General features: G+C 48.1%; 1 protein-coding gene across 5 annotated transcripts in view; it reads right to left on the bottom strand.

The window, feature by feature from the left end:
• The window catches only part of LOC103627012 (uncharacterized), a 140,072-nt gene that overhangs the window by 85,150 nt on the left and 32,675 nt on the right, over positions 1-22,247 (bottom strand). For all 5 annotated transcript variants that reach the window (XM_035959134.1, XM_035959131.1, XM_035959132.1 and 2 more), the window contains 5 exons: positions 21,765-22,023; positions 21,352-21,574; positions 21,096-21,231; positions 20,583-20,626; positions 20,274-20,400 (listed from right to left, as the gene is read on the bottom strand). In XM_035959134.1, the coding sequence (XP_035815027.1) occupies positions 20,274-20,400; positions 20,583-20,626; positions 21,096-21,231; positions 21,352-21,574; positions 21,765-22,023 (789 nt within the window). The remainder of the gene's footprint in view (positions 1-20,273; positions 20,401-20,582; positions 20,627-21,095; positions 21,232-21,351; positions 21,575-21,764; positions 22,024-22,247) is intronic.

Genomic DNA, 22,247 nt, shown 5'->3' on the forward strand with positions numbered 1-22,247 from the left:
GGCCATGGCGGCTCGGCCTCCCTACGAGGCCACGGCTACGGAGTCCCGCCTGCCCTCGGCGCCCCCCTCCTCCTCGCATCCGCGCGGCCCCCCTGCCCCGGCGTGATGGCGTGGCCTGGCCTCGCCGGCCCCGGAGCGTAGCGGCCCGCCCACCTCGGCACGTTTCCCCCCACTTCGGCCCAGACGAGCCCCCCTTGCCCCGACGCGGTGGCGCGGCACAGTGCCCCACCTGCGCGCTCGCCCCCAGCCCCTGCCCCCGCCCAGGCGCGTGGCCATGGCATGCCCGCGTGGCCCCCTTGCTTCGGCTGCGGCGCGGCTCGGCCTCGCCAGCCCCGGCACGCTCGCATCCGCCCATCCCGGTGAGCTCCCCTGCGGTGCCCTGCGCGGCGCAGCCCCGGCCCGACGCGGCTTCGGCTCATGCGGTCGCGGTGCCCCCGCTTAGCACGGCGCATGCGCAGCTCGGCCCCGACGTGTGCGCGGCTAGGTCGCGGCGCGTTAGAGCGGCCTTGCGCACGCGCGTGCTCGCGTGGTGCGCGCGATGCTTTAGCGCGACTCGCCGTGCTCTCAGCGCACTCTTGTCTACCCCGTGCCCGTCTACCCCCCCTGTATACTTCATGCGTAGTGATCGCTTTAGTCATATCAGTAAACGAAACTCAATTTAGAAATTGGTTATGTTAGTTATTTTATGTAATTAATCTTTGACCTTGTTTAATGTTGATCAATTGAAAATAGTTATAATCCTATTAGTGCATGTGATTAATACCTGTTAGTGTAACTGGGTGGAACTAGATCACATAATGATTAGTATGCATCTATTCGTAATGCGCTTCGGGTATAGCTTTAACCACTGTGAGACCTTCTTTCTTCTCTTTCCAGCCATGGCGAATGCAATATCGTATGTCATACTCTATGCATAATCAATTTATCTATTCTCTTGTATGATATACTGTTTATTTCCTAATATGAATGGATGGATGTATGGATGTTTGTGCTCGCATAGATAACGATCTAGTTGAGGAGCCCGAAGAACTCGCAGGAGAAGCCCCTGAGCAGCAACTGGTTGGTGGAGGCAAGTGTCCCTTGACCTATCTTTGTCCTATACATTCTTTAATTCACCTCCCGCATTTCACATTTATACCTAAGGATTTACTAGCTTTTGTTATCCATGTCCTTGTTTACCTATTTGGGTTGGATTATTATTGTTTAGCTTTATGCTATTGCTCAACTCTAATCAATGAAAATGATGAGAATTATCAATGATACGTTGTTTCCCTCCTTTATTATGATGTTGTATCTGTGGTATTCAAGGGGGCTCGAGTGGTTTCTCGAGTGCCTCCCCATAAGGACCTATTCGTTGGATGACCGCCTAGGAAAACAGTGCAACCATGAGGGTGGAATGGGATGCCCTTAGCTGAATAATTAGAGGAACCGAGGTGTAGTTCGCTTAGTCGTCGTGCCGTTAATGGGGCTCGGTGTATGCGACTCGCTCCGCCAAGTTTGGTTCGCCCCTTGGGGAGGAGTGCGATACATTTAGGAAACCTAACGGGCGGCTACAGCCCTAGGGAATCTTTGTAAAGGCTACATAGTAAAACCCTGCCTATTCATCTTGATAGTGTTTAAAGGTTTGATCGGCCCGAGGCAAGAGGGAATCACGGCTTGTGGGTAAAGTGCACAACCTCTGCAGAGTGTTATGAAACTGATATATCAGCCGTGCTCGCGGTTATGAGCGGCCAAGGGAGCTCCATTGATTAGCGATATTTGATCAGAGATGTTCGGATTACAGGTGGCAACGAGATGGACAGTTTTTGGTATTGACTCTGGTAATTGTAAGTTGTACTCTTTCCGTTTGGAAAGGAGTACGCCTAGGTTAATAATGTGGGTTAACTCTAAAACTTGGCTTTCTCTACTAGTAATAATAATCTGACCAACTAAAAGCAACTGCTTGACTTACCCCCCCCCCCCACATAAAGCTAGTCCACTACAGCCAAACAGGACACTTGCTGAGTATGTTGATGTGTACTCACCCTTGCTCTACACACCAACCCCCCCCCCCCAAGGTTGTCCGCATTGCAACCACTGCTCAGGAGAAGATGAATCCGTGAAGGAGACTTCCAGGAGTTCCAAGATTACGACGAGTTCTAGGCGTGGGTTAGCGGCAACCCCCAGTTGGCTGCCTTTGAAGGCCGCGTGTATCTACGTTTCATTTTCGCACTTTGATTATTGTAAAGACTATGTGGATGTCTCAGACATATGATATAATCGACTATTATTTCCCCTTTTATGTTATTATTTGAGCACTGTGTGATGATGTCCATGTTATGTAACTGCTGTGTACGTGAATTGCTGATCCTCGCACATACATGGTTCGCATTCAGTTTGCCTTCTAAAACCGGGTGTGACATAAGTGGTATCAGAGCCGTGCTGACTGTAGGACCGCTAACCTAGAGTAGAATGGTCGTTCTAAGGACTATAGACCCCTATTATCACATTGACTTTGGTATCGCTTCAAAAGTTGGTCATATCGACCAAACCTATGTTTTACTATATATTATACCTTGCTGAAAATTGTGTTTTATTCTACTCCTTCATTTATTTATGGTTTATTTGCTGGTCATATTAGTTCTGTTCTCACTCTTATGCTTGCGGTGTCTTTTGTAGATGGCTCGTCTTAGACACACTGCACAGAAGTCTGTCGTCCCCTTCTTACCCTCCCGTCTCGCGGAGCGTCCGCTTTGCCGTCCAGTGACCGGTCAGTCCAGCCATTTGGAGAGGCTGCACCATCGCCTGCACAAGGAGCAGGAGCATCGACGACAGGAGCAGGAGCAGCAGGGCTCTTCTTTCTCGCTCCAGCAGGAGATAGAGTCTGTGAGGAGCTGCTCCCCTGTGCTCCCGCTGGAGGCGCCCCCTGCACCACCACTGAGCGCCCCAGCCGCTTGAGTAGCTCCTGGAGGAGACCCAGACGACGGATGCGGCGACAGCAGCTCGAGCCACTACACCGACCTTTCCGCCGACCAGGAGCCGGAAGGATGGGTTGCTCGATCCATCACTCGCGACGTTGCTCGCAGGTGTCACTTCCACGATGCGCTCGACACCCTGCTACGTCGGGCACTTGACTGGCGTACTTGGTCTATCGAGTATCGCTGTGTGGTCTTCCAGCACCGTCGCGGGGTCTACCCAGACCGCTGGGAGGCTACCTGCTTGGTGCGCCGTCCGGAGAACAATCTCTAGGGTGTGGAGGTCTGCTCAGAGCACTATTCCATCTCTAAGCGGGACTCAGCTGAGGCGGCCATGGAAGATGCCGCACGGCGTGCGCTTTCGCACTACTGTTCAGTGCTCGACGGGGTAGCCAACGGTCTTAACCTAAAGTATTACCCCCGCCGTCCATCTGGCAGCACAGGAGGCGTGATTGTCTCACCTGTTGGTGAGGACAATCCTAGGTTGAGCAGCACAGTTGACCTAGCCGCCGTGCTAAACACGGAGCTAGACCATGCACAAGACGAGCTGAGTAGGGCTCGTGCTGAGATCGCCCAGCTGCAGGCTAAGCGCGCGGAGCATCGTCACCTAGATGATGGCTCCCCCGCTCCCGTCGGGACTCAGCACACGTACCGCTCACCTCGGTGTGGACACCAGTCTTATGGCAACCCCGACTGCAAGACCAAGATAGACTTAGAACCATAGATCATCAGCGTCGAGTCTTGTAATAAATGCTTAATATAGAAGTTTTAGTCTTAGTCTCAGTCTCAGTCTTAGTGTTAGTGTCGCTCTTAGTTAGTCTTAGTTAGACAGGGTAGTTTGCTTATCCTGTGCTCTTATGTTTGTTATGATGAACAATGTTGGAGTTGGATCTTTGTAATGACTGTCACCAGAGTGTGGGTATCCCTTGCATTTTGGTTTATCTGTTATATGTTGATGAAGTTAGTTATCTAGTTGGGAAGCCTTTTATTCCACTTTCCTTTTTATCTGAGAAGCTGTGTTGGTCTGTGTTGGAGATCAGTGAAGAAGATGTTCATCTGTTCAGTGTTGAGGAAGAATTCTATACTCTTTTCTTATGCTGCAAGATTTGCAAGATCAGTTCTGATATGTGGTTGCATTCTGCAGATGTCAGAGAATAGGTGCAGAGGAGGAAGGCGTGCTCAGCAGGAGCAGGCAGCCCCACAGGATGAGGCATCCCATCAGCAGCAGCTGCCACCCCCACCCCCGATGTCGATCGAGCAGATGTTCATGATGCAGACTCAGGCTGTTCAGGCCATCGGTCAGATTCTGGCCGCCATTCAGCAGCAGCAGCAGCAGCCACCACCCCAGCCTCAGATGCCTCAGATGCCCAGGGACAAGCGTGCTGAGTTCATGAGAGGTCATTCCCCAACGTTTGCTCATTCTTCTGACCCCATGGATGCTGAAGACTGGCTGCGCACAGTGGAGCGGGAGTTGCATACCGCTCAGTGTGATGACAGAGAGAAAGTTCTGTATGGTCCCCGTCTGTTGAGAGGAGCAGCCCAGTCCTAGTGGGAGTCTTACCTCGCCACCCATGCCAACCCCGGCACCATCACCTGGGGAGAATTCAGAGATAGCTTCCATCAGTACCATGTTCCTGCAGGTCTGATGACAGTGAAAAAGGAGGAGTTCCTGGCCCTCAAGCAAGGGTCATTGTCAGTTAGTGAGTATCGAGACAGATTTTTGCATCTGTCTCGCTATGCTCCTGAAGATGTCAACACCGACGCCAAGCGACAGTATCGCTTCCTGAGAGGCTTGGTTGACCCTCTCCAGTATCAGCTGATGAATCATACCTTCCCGACATTTCAGCACCTGATTGACAGAGCAATCATGACAGAGAGGAAGCGTAGAGAGATGGAGGATCGCAAGCGTAAGATCAGTGGACCTCAGTCTGGAAGCAACAATCGCCCTCGTTTCTTAGGCAATCAACCTCAGTAGTTCAGGTAGAACCAGCGTCCACCTCAGCAGCAGCAGTTCCAAAGGCAGCATCCTCAGCACTAGCATCAGAATCGCTAGAACAATCAGTCAGGAGGAGGTCAGTTCCAGAGGCAAAATCAACAGGCACCTCGTCTCCCTGCCCCAGCAAACCAACAAAACAGTCAAGCAGCACCAGTTCAAGGCGGAAGCAGAGCATGTTTCCATTAAGGAGAGCAGGGCCATTGGGTGATGCAATGTCCGACGAAGGCAGCCTAGCAGCAGTCAGGTCCCAATGCCCCAGCAAAGCAGAATGTGTCTCAGCCTGGAGCAGGCAACCGCTCTCAGCCGCGCTACAACCATGGGAGACTGAACCACTTGAAGGCTAAAGCAGTTCAGGAGACCCTGGCATGATAGTAGGTATGTTTCCAGTCGACTCCCATATTGCAGAAGTGTTATTTGATACTGGAGCAACGCATTCTTTCATTACTGCATCATGGGTAGAAGCACATAATCTTCCAATAACTATCATGTCAACACCTATTGAAATTGACTCAGCCGGTGGTAGAATTCGAGCCGGTAGCATTTGTTTGAATGTAAGTGTGGAAATAAGGGGGATAGTGTTCCCCGCTAATCTCATAGTAATGGGTACTCAAGGAATAGATGTCATCCTAGGGATGAATTGGCTAGATAAGTATCAGGCAGTTATCAGTTGTGATAAGAGGACAATTAAGTTGGTGTCCCCACTAGGAGAGGAAGTGGTGACTGTGTTAGTCCCGCCTGGGCCAAAGAAAGGAAGTTGTTATCAGATGGCTGTTTATAGCAGTGGAGCAGACCCAATTGAAATTATCAAGGTTGTGTCCGAGTTCCCAGATCTGTTTCCAAAGGACCTACCAGGTATGCCACCCAAGCAGAAAGTTGAGTTTGCCATAGAGCTTCTTCCTGGAACTGCCCCCATCTTTAAGAGAGCTTACGGAGTATCTAGACCAGAGTTGGTTGAGCTTAAGAAGCAGATCGATGAGTTGTCAGAGAAAGGTTACATCCGGCCAAGCACCTCGCCTTGGGCCGCCCCTGTCTTATTCGTGGAGAAGAAAGATGGTACCAGAAGGATGTGTATTGATTATTGCGCTCTGAATGAGGTCACAATCAAGAACAAGTACCCCTTGCCCAGAATAGAAGATCTGTTCGACCAGTTGAGAGGAGCCAGCGTGTTCTCAAAGATAGATCTGAGGTCAGGTTATCATCAGCTCAGGATTCGACCCTCAGACATTCCGAAGATGGCATTCATTACCAAGTATGGGTTGTATGAGTTCACTGTGATGCCTTTTGGTTTGACAAATGCACCAGCCTTCTTCATGAATCTGATGAACAATGTATTCATGGATTATCTCGACAAGTTTGTGGTGGTATTCATTGATGACATTCTTATATATTCCCAAAGCGAAGAAGAGCACGCAGATCATTTGAAGATGGTATTGTAGAGATTGCGAGAGCACCAGTTGTATGCAAAATTGAGCAAGTGCGAGTTCTGAATTGATGAAGTCCTGTTTTTGGGTCACATAATCAACAAAGAAGGATTGGCTGTGGATCCGAAGAAAGTGCCAGACATTCTAAACTGGAAAGCGCCAACAGATGCTCGAGGAATCAAGAGCTTCATTGGAATGGCTGGATATTATCGGCGATTCATTGAAGGGTTTTCGAAGATTGTGAAACCAATGACAGCTTTGCTAGGCAACAAGGTTGAGTTCAAGTGGACCCAGAAATGTCAAGAGGCCTTCGAAGCGCTGAAAGAGAAGTTGACCACATCGCCTGTCTTAGTCTTGCCTGATGTGCACAAGCCCTTCTCGGTGTATTGCGATGCTTGTTACACTGGTTTGGGATGCGTGTTGATGCAAGAGGGAAGAGTTGTGGCTTACTCGTCCCGACAGCTGAAGGTTCATGAGAAGAATTACCCAATCCATGACCTAGAGTTGGCAGCAGTGGTTCACGCACTAAAGACATGGAGGCATTATCTGTATGGGCAGAAATATGATGTTTACACAGACTACAAGAGTATGAAGTACATATTCACTCAGTCAGAGATGAATATGAGGCAACGAATATGGTTAGAGTTGATCAAGGACTATGAATTGGAGATTCATTATCATCCAGGCAAAGCGAACGTGGTGGCAGATGCTTTGAGCAGGAAGAGTCAGGTCAATCTGATGGTCGCTCATCCGATGCCTTATGAGTTGGCCAAAGAGTTTGACAGGTTGAGTCTCAGATTTCTAAACAATATTCGAGGAGTCACAATTGAGTTAGAACCCACCTTAGAGCGGGAAATCAAAGAAGCACAGAAGAATGATGAGAAGATCAGTGAAATCCGGCGACTGATTCTAGACGGTAGAGGCAAAGACTTTCGGGAAGATGCAGAAGGTGTGATATGGTTCAAAGACCGCTTGTGTGTTCCCAATGTCCAGTCTATTCGGGAGTTGATCCTCAAGGAAGCTCATGAGACAGCTTATTCGATTCACCCCGGAAGTGAGAAGATGTATCAAGATCTGAAGAAGAAATTCTGGTGGTACGGAATGAAGAGGGAAATCGCAGAGCATGTGGCGGTGTGTGATAGTTGTCGACGGATCAAGGCAGAGCATTAGAGGCCCGCTGGATTGTTGCAACCGTTGCAAATTCCTCAGTGGAAATGGGATGAAATCGGTATGGATTTCATAGTCGGATTGCCTCGCACTCGAGCCAGCTACGATTCCATTTAGGTAGTGGTGGACCACTTAACCAAGTCAGCCCACTTCATACCCATCAAGACCAACTACAACAGTGCAGTATTGGCAGAGTTGTACATGTCTCGGATCGTTTGTCTTCATGGTGTGCCGAAGAAGATAGTGTCAGACAGAGGAACGCAGTTCACCTCTCATTTCTGGCAGCAATTGCATGAAGCTTTGGGCACACACCTGAATTTCAGTTCAGCTTATCATCCGCAGACAGATGGTCAGACCGAAAGAACTAATCAAATCCTTGAAGATATGTTGAGAGCCTGTGCATTGCAAGATCAGTCCGGATGGGACAAGAGGTTACCGTATGCAGAGTTCTCCTATAACAACAGTTACCAGGTCAGCTTGAAGATGTCACCATTTTAGGCGCTCTATGGGAGGAGTTGTAGAACTCCATTGCAATGGGATCAGCCTGGAGAAAAGCAAGTGTTCGGGCCAGACATTTTGCTTGAAGCTGAAGAGAACATCAAGATGGTCCGTGAGAATTTGAAGATAGCGCAATCAAGGCAGCAAAGTTATGCAGACACCAGAAGAAGGGAGCTGAGTTTCGAAGTTGGAGATTTTGTCTATCTAAAAGTGTCACCGATCAGAGGAGTCAGAAGATTCGGAGTCAAAGGCAAGCTAGCACCCCGCTATATTGGTCCGTATCAGATTCTCGCAAGGCATGGAGAAGTGGCCTATCAGATCAGTCTACCAGAAAATTTGTCTGCCATGCATAATGTCTTTCATGTGTCTCAGCTGAAGAAATGTCTGCGTGTGCCAGAAGAGCAGTTGTCAGTGGAGGGTCTTGAAGTCCAGGAGGACTTGACCTACATTGGGAAGCCAACGCAAATCATTGAGACTGCAGACAGAGTCACCCGAAGGAAGACTATCAGAATGTGTAAAGTCAGATGGGGTCACCACTCTGAGGAAGAAGCAACCTGGGAGCGTGAAGATGATCTGATGGCTAAATACCCTGAGCTCTTTCCTAGCCAACCTTGAATCTCGAGGGCGAGATTCTTTTAAGGGGATAGGTTTCTAACGCCCCGAATTTTAGAGTTGAATTTTTCTTTCTCTTTCACTCACCAAATTCGGGTGTTACCTTTCCTCTTTCCTTTTCTTCTCGCGATGCCTTGTTCTTTTTCAAAGTTATAGCGAGAATTAGCTCGGTACCTTTTGTAAGCAAAACCTAGAATTATTTTCGCTGGTTGTTGCATCATGCCGGATCATGGATTTTGTTGTTTGATTAAGAGGCTTTTGTGAATCATACATTCTAGTGATGAATTATGGCTAAAATAGGAAAAATAAATAGAAAACCCCCCCTCTCTCTCTCTCTGGGCCGACTTCTGGGCGCGGCCCAACTTTCCCTTTTTCCCCCCTCCCCCCCCCCCCTCCGCGCGGCCCAGCCGATTCGGCGGCCCACTCGCCCCCCTTTCCCCGCCTTGGGCCGGCTTGGCAGCCCAGCTGCGGCCTGCCCCACGCCCCCTCGCGGCCCAGCCACCCCCAGCGCGCGCCGCGCCCTGCGCGGGCGGTTGGAGCCGCCGCCGCCGCCCTGCCGTGTGGGGCCCACCCGTCAGGTGCCCTCCCCCCAAAATCACCCTCTCCCTCCCCTAACCCCCCCACCCCCCCGCGCGCACGATCTCTCTCCTCCCCACCTCGCGCGACCTCCCCTGCCTCACCCCAGCTCGCCCCGCCGCCGACCTCGCCACCCGCGGTGAGCCCCGGTCCTCTCCCTCCCTCCTCTCCCTCCCCCCTCTTCTTCCCTTCTTCCCCCGGTCTCGGTCCCCTTGCCACGGCCACGACACACGCCCTCCCCCCGCGGCCTGCCCCGGCCGTGGCACAGCCCAACCTCGGCGGTACCCGGCGCGGCGCGCCCACCTCGTCCTCGGCCTGGCGCGGCCTCGGCGTGGCCGTGGCACCCGCGCCCGCCCCGGCCCACCGGTCCCGGCTCCCTCTTCCCCCCGTGCTCACCGGCCATGGCGGCTCGGCCTCCCTGCGCGGCCGCGGCCCCGGAGTCCCGCCCGCCCTCAGCGCCCCCTCCTCCTCGCGCCCTCGCGGCCCCCTGCCCCGGTGTGATGGCGCGGCCTGGCCTCGCCGGCCCCGGCGCGCAGCGGCCCGCCCGCCCCGGCGCGTTTCCCCCCAGTTTGGCCCCGACAAGCCCCCCATTGCCCCGGCGTGGTGGCGCGGCACGGTGCCCCACCTGCGCGCTCGCCCCCGGCCCCTGCCCCCGCCCCGGCGCGTAGCCATGGCATGCACGTGCGGCCCCATTGCTTCGGCCGCGGCGTGGTTCGGCCTCGTCGGCCCCGGCGCGCTCGCGTCCGCCCGTCCCGGCGAGCTCCCCTGCGGTGCCCTGCGCGGCGCAGCCCTGGCCCGACGCGGCTTCGGTTCGCGTGGCCGTGGTGCACCCGCGTAGCTTGGCGCATGCGCAACTCGGCCCCGACGTGTGCGCGGCTAGTTCGCAGCGCGTTAGTGCGGCCTTGCGCGTGGTGCGCGCGATGCTTTAGCGCGGCCTGCCGTGCTCTCGGCGCACTCGTCTACCCCGTGCCCGTCTACCCCCCCTATACTTCATGTGTTGTGATCGCTTTAGTCATATCAGTAAACGGAACTCAATTTAGAAATTGGTTACGTTAGTTATTTTATGTAATTAATCTTTGACCTTGTTTAATGTTGGTCAATTGAAAATAGTTATAATCCTATTAGTGCATGTGATTAATACCTGTTAGTGTAACTGGGTGGAACTAGATCACGTAATGATTAGTATGCATCTATTCGTAATGCGCTTCGGGAATAGCTTTAACCACTGCGAGACCTTCTTTCTTCTCTTTCCAGCCATCACGAATGCAATATCGTATGTCATACTCTATGCATAATCAATTTATCTATTCTCTTGTATGATGTACTGCTTATTTCCTATTATGAATGGATGGATGTATGTATGTCTGCGCTCGCATAGAGAACGATCTGGTTGAGGAGCCCGAAGAACTCGTAGGAGAAGCCACTGAGCAGCAACTGGTTGGTGGAGGCAAATGTCCCTTGACCTATCTTTGTCCTATACATTCTTTAATTCACCTCCCGCATTTCACATTTATACCTAAGGATTTACTAGCTTTTGTTATCCATGTCCTTGTTTACCTATTTGGGTTGCATTATTATTGTTTAGCTTTATGCTATTGCTCAACTATAATCAATGAACACGATGAGAATTATCAATGATACGATGTTTCCCTCCTTTATTATGATGTTGTATCTATGGTATTCAAGGGGGCTCGAGCGGTTTCTCGAGTGCCTCCCCGTAAGGATCTGTTCGTTGGATGACCGCCCGAGAAAAAAGTGCAACCATGAGGGTGGAATGAGATGCCCTTAGCTGAATAATTAGAGGAACCAGGGTGTAGTTTGCTTAGCCGTCGTGCCGTTAATGGGGCTCGGTGTATGTGGCTCGCTCCGCCAAGTTTGGTTCGCCCCTTGGGGAGGAGTGCAGTACATTTAGGAAACCTAACGGGCGGCTACAGCCCTGGGGAATCTTTGTAAAGGCTACATAGTGAAACCCTGCCTATTCACCTTGGTAGTGTTTAAGGGTTTGATCGGCCCGAGGCAATGGGGAATCACTGCTTGTGGGTAAAGTGTGCAACCTCTGTAGAGTGTTATGAAACTGATATATCAGCTGTGCTCACGGTTATGAGCGGCCAAGGGAGCTCCATTGATTAGTGATATTTGATCAGAGATGTTCGGATTACAGGTGGCAACGAGATGGACGGTTTTTGGTATTGACTCTAGTAATGGTAAGTGGTACTCTTTCGATTTGGAAAGGAGTACGCCTAGGTTAATAATGTGGGTTAACTCTAAAACTTGGCTTTCTCTACTAGTAATAATAATCTGACCAACTAAAAGCAACTGCTTGACTTACGCCCCCCACATAAAGCTAGTCCACTACAGCCAAACAGGACACTTGCTGAGTATGTTGATGTGTACTCACCCTTGCTCTACACACCAACCCCTGCAGGTTGTCCGCATTGCAACCACTGCTCAGGAGAAGATGAATCCGTGGTAGGAGACTTCTAGGAGTTCCAAGATTACGACGAGTTCTAGGCGTGGGTTAGCGGCAACCCCCAGTTGGCTGCCTGTGAAGGCCGTGTGTATCTACGTTTCATTTTCACACTTTGATAATTGTAAAGACTATGTGGATGTCTCAGACATATGATGTAATCGACTATTATTTCCCCTTTTATGTTATTATTTGAGCACTGTGTGATGATGTCCATGTTATGTAACTGTTGTGTACGTGAATTGCTGATCCTGGCACGTACATGGTTCGCATTCGGTTTGCCTTCTAAAACCGGGTGTGACACAGACAGAGGAACACAGTTCACCTCTGATTTCTGGCAGCAGTTGCATGAAGCCTTGGGTACACATCTGAATTTCAGTTCAGCATATCATCCGCAGACAGATGGTCAGACTGAAAGAACTAATCAAATCCTCGAAGATATGTTGAGAGCATGTGCACTGCAAGATAAGTCCGGATGGGACAAGAGATTACCTTATGCAGAATTCTCCTATAACAATAGTTACCAGGCTAGCTTGAAGATGTCACCATTTCAGACGCTTTATGGAAGGAGTTGTAGAACTCCGTTGCAATGGGATCAGCATGGAGAAAAGCAAGTGTTTGGGCCAGACATTTTGCTCGAAGCTGAAGAGAACATCAAGATGGTTCGGGAGAACCTAAAGATAGCGCAATCAAGGCAGCAAAGTTATGCAGACACAAGAAGGAGAGAGCTGAGTTTCGAAGTCAGAGATTTTGTCTACTTGAAAGTATCGCCCATCAGAGGAGTCAGAAGATTCGGAGTCAATGGCAAGCTAGCACCCCGCTATGTTGGTCCGTATCAGATTCTCGCAAAGCGTGGAGAAGTGGCCTATCAGCTTAGTCTGCCTGAAGGTTTGTCAGCAGTGCATGATGTCTTCCATGTGTCTCAGTTAATGAAATGTCTGCGTGTGCCAGAAGAGCAGTTGCCAGTGGAAGGTCTAGAAGTCCAAGAAGACTTGACCTACATAGAGAAGCCAGTGCAGATTCTTGAGACTGCAAACAGAGTCACCTGGAGGAAAACTATCAGAATGTGCAAAGTCAGATGGGGTCACCACTCTGAGTATGAAGCAATCTGGGAGCGTGAAGATGATCTGATGGCCAAGTATCCTGAACTCTTTGCTGGCCAACCTTGAATCTCGAGGGTGAGATTCTTTTAAGGGGGATAGGTTTGTAACGCCCTAAATTTGGGGGTAGAATTTTTGCTTCTTTAATACTCACCAAATTCAGGCATTGCTCTCTTTTCTCTTCCTGTTTCGCTCCTTCTTCCTAGTTTCAAAGCAGTATAGCGACTGGTGTCCGTATTGCGTGTAAACAAAAACCTAAGTTGTCATGGGTGTTGCATCATGCCGAAGCATATTTCTTGTCGGATGTCGTGTTTAATCGCGTGTTTGCCTCGTCTTGTTTTGAATTTCGATTCACGATTGGGTTCTGATCCGTGGTTGTACGTGTCATGGGATTTCAACCCGCGACGCGACCTAGCCCAGCCTGGCCTGGCCCGGCCTAGCCGAGCTCGGCTCGACCCTGGCCCGCGCACCCCTGGCGCCCCTCCTCTCCCCATGCGCGCGCCCTCCTCCTCTCTATCTCTCTCATTTGATTTTCCCGCGTAGCAACCTCCTCCCCCTCCCCTCCACCTCTCTCTCTTTCCCGTTGTGCCCTAGGTGATTTGGTGACGGTTATCGCTAGATTTGGATCTCGAGGTGAGCTCCCCTCCCCTCTTTCGCTGTCTCTCTCCCCCTCCCCTTCCTTCTTCCCCGGCGGCGCCCCCCTGCTCCCCTGGCGCGCTGTCACACCCGGATTTCGGGGCACCAAGACCCGGGCGCGAACATAATCACCAGGTGTGCTGGGACCAAGTCTCACACATATGATGAATCATGGCACAGGATCGAATGTCACATCTTTACTACATAACAGGAGTTCTATACAAAATAAATAAATAAATACATTATAAGGAGACAACGGTCCAGCAACCCAAAGTTGACTGGGAGACTACGACCTAGATCTCTCACGAACTCGTCACAGCATCCTCCAAGCGCCTCATCCTGCGGTACCTGTTCTTGACCTGTGGGGGGGTGTGAGACAGCAAGAGTGAGCTCACATACGTTCATCGCTCAGCAAGTTGTGGGGAATAATGTGCATGAACTCGCCAAAGGTGGGAGCTCACGTGAAGTGTAAGGCTTACCAAAGAGGATGGTTAGAGCTGAGCATTGCTTTTAAAGTTGGTCAAAATTTTATTAGCAGTTACTAAGTATAAGTAAATACCAACCCAATTAAATAGTAGAACAGAAGTAACAACCTCACCTGCGATGCAATGCATATGACAAATTGAGTTTAGGTTCCATAATTTAATCATGTGAGGGTCCGAGCTGCTCATGACCGTGAGCACGGCTAGTATACCAGTTTTACACTCTGCAGAGGTTGCGCATCTTTACCCACAAGTCATGTTACCCATCTGCCAAGGGATCGCGACTTCCCATACACCTCTACCGAGGAGGCGAGGCAGGGTAACACTACGAGGCCTTTACAAAGTTCCACTAGCTTCAGAAAACCCGCTACAGTTTATAGGAAGCTCCAATGCAGGAATCCCTTGCAGGACCGCCATCGCAGCAAAATCCTCCCGAGGGCCTCCCTACACTGACCACTCCCCTACTGCCCTTGCCCCTTTCGGGTAAGGTAGTCCTCCACTAGCTTTCCTAATTAATCAGCCAAGGGCGTCCCATTAAACCCTTGTGGTAGCACTGTTTTCCCGGGTGGTCGCTCCATGTTCCAATTAACATAATGATCTTATCATGAACAGTGATAATAAACAGATAATAAAAGTGTGATCATGAATAATGTATCTTCATACCCAAAACCACATAAAGCACTAGCAAGTACTACCCAAAAAGTTCAGTGGTAAACAAGGTATAAAGCTAATCAAACTAGGGTAACCTATTGGGTCCCATCAAAATTAACCTATGCAGATCATTATGATTAATTAGAACATGAGTGGGTAAAAGAAGTGATCAAGGGCACAACTTGCCTGGCACTTGAGATTCCAGGTGACAGGATGAACTTCAGATCCTCGTAACCTCACTGCTAGTCGTAGCAATACAAATAGACATGGTATAGGCAAAATTAACATCACACCAAACATAAGAATATACTGCATAATAATGATCTACGCGTTGCTACGAGACTAACGCAACTTGAACGGATCAATTCGGAGTTAAAACGGAGGAGTTATGAATTTCTGGAGTTATTTAGTGCTTGGTGTAGAATAGATCAAGTGAATAATTTTAGTTTAAGTTTCATGGCTAAACAAAGGTACTAGGTGATAAATAATATTAAAACAAAATTATTGCAACTGGAATGGGTCAAAAAGGAGCTAAAATGAATTAGTTATGAATTAAATAAGTTTCTGGATTTATTTTAACACTAAAAATCATTTTCTAAACCATTTTCTATGATTTTCCTATCCACTGGACTGCGCCTCAATTAAACAGAAGCGCATGGGTTAACTTAGAACTTTTCCTAAGACCCAGCGCACAGTTAGACTGGACTGCGGGTTGATTTGACTCTCTTCCGGGGTCTCTTTAGAAAATGTTACACCGCGAAGGGGTATCTGTTGATATGGGCCGTCAGATTAGAAACGGACGTCCCAGATTAAATCCGATCAACCCGAACCGGTATGCAGTGAGGGCCACAGGATGATCCATCAACGGCCCAGATTAAAACTCGCCCAGATCCACAGGATCGGAGACCAAAGGCCCCGATTTAATTATAGTCCTATCTCGTCTCACCCGCACGATATCAAATCGACGATCGATACTCGTCCAAGCGAAAGGGTACGGCTACTTCTAATCCTGTCCGAACACGCCCGATCCAACGGCCCCGATTCACTCCTGCTCCCACGATGCGCACGCCTGATTACAGCCCTCCGTTGCCAATCCAACGGCCAACCCATCTTCTTCTCCAACGCTACGCGTATACTGGCACCATTTGCCCAACCCGAACGCCCAGTCGACCGCGATGTGCAACACCAAGCCAAACCCAGCTACCGGCCGGCACAGTCCAGGCCCTACACATCGACACCGCCATAAACCGAGCGACCATAGACTCTTCCCCGGCTTCGCATGGATGGACGTCGAAAGGAGAAACGGTAGATTAGGGAGAGGCCATACCGCATGTTCGCCGCACACCGGGGCTTCCGATGAGTGCACAGGTGATGGGGGATGGCGGCCACGGGAGCCCGGTTTTATATTCGCAAGGGAGCGGAGTCAATCACGCAACGACCGGCGAACTTTTCGCAGGCGGATTCGGAGAAATTCCCAGCGGCAACGTCGGGTTGAGTTGAACCGAGCTCGGAGTTCATGGCGACGTGCGATATTCACGACCGGGGCTTGGTCTTTATACTCCCCAGACCGATTCCAAACCGCCACGGCTGGATTCCCGTGGCTATTCCACGGTGCGTGTATGAGGAGAGGAAAACCCGCGCGGGTTGTTGGAGCTTCCCTGCGACTGGAGTCTGCACAAGCGAGTCGCGCGGGTCTTCACGCGAGCAGGTGCACCATCAGCGCCATACGCACGGTCGGGGCAGTAGCGAGGCTAACGGCGCTCGCAGAGCTCGCGGCAGTCCGTTGACCAGCGAAGCGCATGGCCAAGTTCTGGAAGCGGGTCGCGCGCGAGTATCACGGGAGATGGGTGACGCTGCTGACGGGACGGTCCCATACGCCAGTCACACAGAGCACGGGTCCACAGAACAGCGAGACGGGAGGAGCACCCGCCGCGATGGAAAAAGAAAAAGGGAAAGGGAATAGAGTGGGCCGCGCGAGGGATTCCTTCAGGTGGGCCGAATTCAACGTCAAGGCCCAGTCATGCTTCCTATTCGTTTTTCTTTTTATTTTTCTTTTATATTTTCATTTTTCCTTTCCATCTTTTCCAAATTCAAATTTAAATTCTAGTTTCAATTCAAACTTGTGACAATTTTATCCTTAGATTATATTGTGCTATGAAAATTCCCATTTGGAGATATATTTATATATTATTTATATTTCTATATCACATAATATTTATTTGCTTCTCTTTTCTAAATTTTAGAATCTCTTTTAAGTTTTGAATTCCACTTTGGACCCCTTTTTTTTACTATATTCCTTATCACAAAATGCACACACAAAAACAATATCCAGCATGATGCATATTTTAGTAGTATATATTTTTATTACTTGTTTTTAAAGATGGTGTTCACATGTGATGATGCATAAAAGTCAAACTCACATATCGATGAAGTGAAATTGTGTCCCCTTTTTCATTATCTCATAACAATTACAATTTGGGTACTACACGCGCCCCCCACGCGGCCCCGCGTGCGCCCCCGCTCAGCCCCGGCGGCGGCCCTGCTCATGCCCCCCCCCTCGCGACCCTGCTCGCACCCCCACGCGCCCCTGCCCGGCCCCCGGTGGCGCCATGCGCGGCCTCCTGCGTGCCCCTGCCCGGCCCCCCGGCGGCGCCCCCTGCTCGGCCCCGACGCGGCCCCGCGGCCCCGCAGCCCCGGCGTGGCCCCTGCATGGCCCCCGCACGCCCCTGCCTGGCCCCCCGGCGGCGCCCCATGCTCGGCCCCGGCGCGGCCTCTCGCTCGCACCCCCGCGCACCCCCGCTCGGCCCCGGCTGCGGCCCCCTTCCCGGCGGCGCCCACGCTGCCCCCGGCGCGGCCCCCCGCTCGCGCCCCCGTGCACCTCCGCTCGGCCCTGGCGGCGGCCCCCTCCCCGGCGGTGCCCACCCTGCCCCGGCGCGGCTGCGTGGCCCTAGCGCGGCTCGCATGGCCCTCGGCGCGGCCTCACGCACTCCCGGCACGCGCACCACGTTTCCGTGCACGCAGCCTCACGCGTCGTGATTGATTTTTAGTTTTAATTAATTTTAAACTTTGTTTAATTAACGTGCTGCGTCGCGCGCTTCGTCGCGCGATGATTTATTTTATATTCACATTTATTAGTGTGTTGCGTCGCGCGCTTCGTCGCGCGACGATTCATCTTAATTTCAGGTTATTTAATATGTGGCGTCGCGTCTCCAGTCGCGTGATGTTTCGTTTTAAATTCAGTTTAGATGACGTATGCTATCGTGCGCTTCGTCGCGTGACGCTTGACGTTATGTTCATAATAATTCAATTGTCTCGTGGCGCGCTTCGTCGCGCGACGAGTCTTCTTATTCTCAATTTAGTCTAAGTGTTGTGTCGTGTGCTTCGCCTCGTGATAATCCTTTTAAATTTACTTTGGTATGTTTATAATAATTAAACACGGAGCATGACTTTATCCTATGCATAGCGCGTTTGCCAAATTATTACCATTCTGTTTAGACGAGTACTTTGATTTATAATCGCGTAACGTGATCGCTCTTTGACCGTAGCCTCGACCGTTACTCTCTCTTTCTCGCTTAGTCGTAGGTGTGAGCCCTGCACCGAGCGTCTGTTTATTTATGATATTTTATTGCATGGTGTACTGTTATTTTGTATTAAATTTGTGGGATGTATGTTTGAACTCGTATAGATAACGATCAGTTGGTGGAGTCCGAAGAAGTTGCAGGTGAAGACCCTGAGCAGCAGCTGGTTAGTGAAGGCAAGTGTCTCTTGACCCATCTATGTCCTACTCATTCTTATAATTCACTCCCCGCATTTACACAGTTTATACCTAAGGATTGACTAGTTTTGTTTATCTTGTCCTTGCTTACCTATTTTGGTTGGATTATTTTGGTTTAGCTATATGCTAGTGCTTCACATTAATTAATGAACATGATGAGATTATCTATGATACCCTGTTTTCCCTTTTTTGAATATGATGATGGTACTATGACATTTAAGGGGACTCGAGCTGTTTCTCGAGTGCCTCTCCATAAGGACTGGTTCGTTGGATGACCGCCCGGGAAAACAGTGCAACCATGAGGGCGGAATGTGATGCCCTTAGCTGAATAATTAGAGGAACTGAGGTGTAGTTCGCTTCGCCGTCGTGCCGTCAATGGGGAACGGTGTATGCGGCTCGCTCTGCCAAGGTTGGTTTTCCCCTTGGGGAGGAGTGCAGTACATTTAGGAAACCTAACGGGCGACTACAGCCTGAGGGAATCTTTGTAAAGGCTACGTAGTGAAATCCTGCCTATTCACCTTAGTAGTGTTTAAGGGTTTGATCGGCCCGAGGCAAGAGGGAATCACGACTTGTGGGTAAAGTGCGCAATCTCTGCAGAGTGTTATGAAACTGATATATCAGCCGTGCTCGCGGTTATGAGCGGCCAAGAGAGCTCCATTGATTAGAGATACTTTGATCAGAGATGTTTGGTTTACAGGTGATGACGAGGATGATGGTTATGATTATGCTTACAGTAATGGTAAGTGGTATTCTTTCCGTTTGGAAAGGGTACTTTGGGATTAACAACTTGGGTTAATGCTAAAACCTGGCTTTCTACTAGTAATAATAACCTGACCAACTAAAAGCAACTACTTGACTTAACCCCACATAAAGCTAGTCCACTATAGCCAAACGGGACAATTGCTGAGTATGTTGATGTGTACTTACCCTTGCTTTACACACCAACCCCCCAGGTTGTCCACGTTGCAACTACTGCTCAGGAGAAGATGAAGTCGTGGAGGAAGACTTCCAGGAGTTCCAAGAGTACGATGAGTTCTAGGCGTGAGGTAGCGGCAAACTCCCAGTCGGCTGCCTGTGAAAGCCGTGTGTATCTACGTTTCTTTTCCACACTTTGATAATCGTTAAAGACTATGTGGATGTCTCGGACATCATAATGTAATCGACTAGTATACCTTCTTTTATGTTACTATTTGAGCACTGTGTGATGATATTCTGTTATGTAACTGTTGTGTACGTGAATTGCTGCTCCTGGCACGTATATGGTTCGCATTCGGTTTGCCTTCTAAAACCGGGTGTAACAGTCCCCTTATAAGAGCCTCCCCCTTGAACTATAAAAAGGGGACGACCAAACAACTAGAGGAGGGGTATTCTTCTTATTGAGTTCTCTACTTCCTCTCATTCTCACACTTGCACCCATTGTAACATGTTCCTTAGAACAATATTAGGATCACCACTATAATGGATTAGGGCGCAAGTCTAAACCTATATAAACCCCATATTTAAATCTCATGATTCACCATTCGAAATGAGTACACGCTAGCCTCCTCTACTGAACACAAATTCTATTGTGTCTTTTACAAAACATGAAAAACTAGAAGTGTATTTCTAAGAGCTACTAGAAACAGCATGATTAATACGACGAACGGGCATCTTTGTTAATTTCTTTATTGAAGATAAATTATTCGTGAAATTTAACTTATGTTCTAGTCGCATCAGCACGAAACTAGCTATCAATCTGTCATCCCATTATTCTCTCTCATATTCTTTTTCTCTACTCATAGCTAGTCATAGATCTAGGCTGCCCCCTCTCCCCGGCCGGCGCTTTGAACTTTCTTTTGTTATGCATTTTGTTCTTCAAGAACTGAGAGTTGTGGTTATATTGTAATAAGGAACGGCTAAAGCAGCTTGGGATGTTTCTATTCCATATTTTAACCATACCTGTGCACCTTCCACTTTTTGAAGCCTATCGATTATATGCTTTGTATCCAGTGGTCTATTCTCTGCTTTAGGGTTACTGCACTCGATAGCTATCTGAGCACATTCTTTTATCTGCTCTAACTGTGCTTTATGGGGTGTTTGGTTTCTAGGGACTAATATTTAGTCCCTTCATTTTATTCATTTTTAGTGTATAAATTGTTAAATATAGAAACTAAAATAAAATTTTAGTTTCTATATTTAGTAATTTTAGAACTAAAATGGAATAAAATCTAGGGACTAAACATTAGTCCCTAGAAACCAAACACTCACTTAGTCTTTGATTCTCCCAACCGGCTGATCCAACTGTCAAGTACCTACCAAAATGCAACCTTTTGTCATAAGTACTTATTATTATGAAAGAATAATAAACCAGCAGCGTTCTGGGCAAGGACATCAAAGTATATATTTATTATATATGTCCAAGCATGGAATAACTAACTAACAGAAAAAGATCTGAAAACTTATAATTAAGCAAGGCATTTGGGATTAATTTGTTCTAACGTGCATGTTCCACAATATAACACCATGGGAATATATTTCAGGATGGATGTTCTGCCTTGATGTACATATTGGTATGTTTTTATATAAATTTCATCGAATATAACCTTGATTATTAGATCATCAAAATTAGAATTTCTACATTATAGAACAAATTAAGTGGTAGAAATTTGAATCTTCTATATATATATATATATATATATATATATATATATATATATATATATATATATATATATATATATATATAGTTATATATCAAAAATAAAAAAAGGTAACCCTTACATCGTTAACAGCACACTGCTCGCGCGTTCCCGTCAGTAGCTCCATAATTATAACACCAAGGCTATACAAATCACACTTTTTTGTAATTGCGCGATTTTCAGGATTACTGTCGATGAATTCAGGGGCCATATATCCCCTGAAATAATGATTTTTTTTGGGCAAGATTGAATAAAGTGGGGCTCAGTATGAACCATAAAAAGGGTATACAAAATCAATTGAGCTGTAATTAATGAGGCTTAGCTATAGCTCATCTTACCGTGTTCCGCATAAATTTTTAGTTATAACGTAGCTTTGGTCTTCATGCAATCGCCTTGATAGGCCGAAATCAGCAATTTTTGGGACCATGTCGTTACCCAAAAGTATGTTTTCCGGTTTCAGATCCATGTGTAAAATATTGTGCTGATGAAGTTGATGTAAGCCCTGGCAAACTCCATTGATTATTCGATAGCATTGTTCCCATTCAAGCGCAGAAGATGCATCTGTAAACTCCATTGATTATTATTAATTCGATATATAGCAGCTATATATATATTAATGATTGAGAGTTGAGGACCATATATATATATATATATATATATATATATATATATATATATATATATATATATATATATATATATATATATATATATATATATATATATATATATATATATATATTAGCCCCACCTGCATTGATATAGTTGTTAAGCCCTCCTTTGGATAGGTATTGGAAACAAAGCAATCGTTCTTCTTCTTGTGCCATGACAAGTGTACCGTTGAACCCTGCCATCTCCCCTCGTGTCTCGTTACAATATCCTAAAAATCGAACTACATTTTGGTGCTTCACCTTCATCAGGCATTTAATCTCTCGGTAGAATCCATCCTCGTCAAAATGTAGTACACGCAGCAACCTCTTCACAGCAACCGTGCGATTCCCGATGAATCCCTGTACGTATTAACAGTGCCGCCTTGCTCTTTATTAATTAAAGTCAGTTGCAAACATGCATATATATATATATATATATATATATATATATATATATATATATATATATATATATATATATATATATATATATATATATATATATATATATATATATATATATATATATATATATATATATATATATATATATATATATATATATATATATGGAGGATGGTACT

Source organism: Zea mays, chromosome 5, assembly GCF_902167145.1.
Source record: "Zea mays cultivar B73 chromosome 5, Zm-B73-REFERENCE-NAM-5.0, whole genome shotgun sequence".
Lineage (NCBI taxonomy): Eukaryota > Viridiplantae > Streptophyta > Magnoliopsida > Poales > Poaceae > Zea > Zea mays.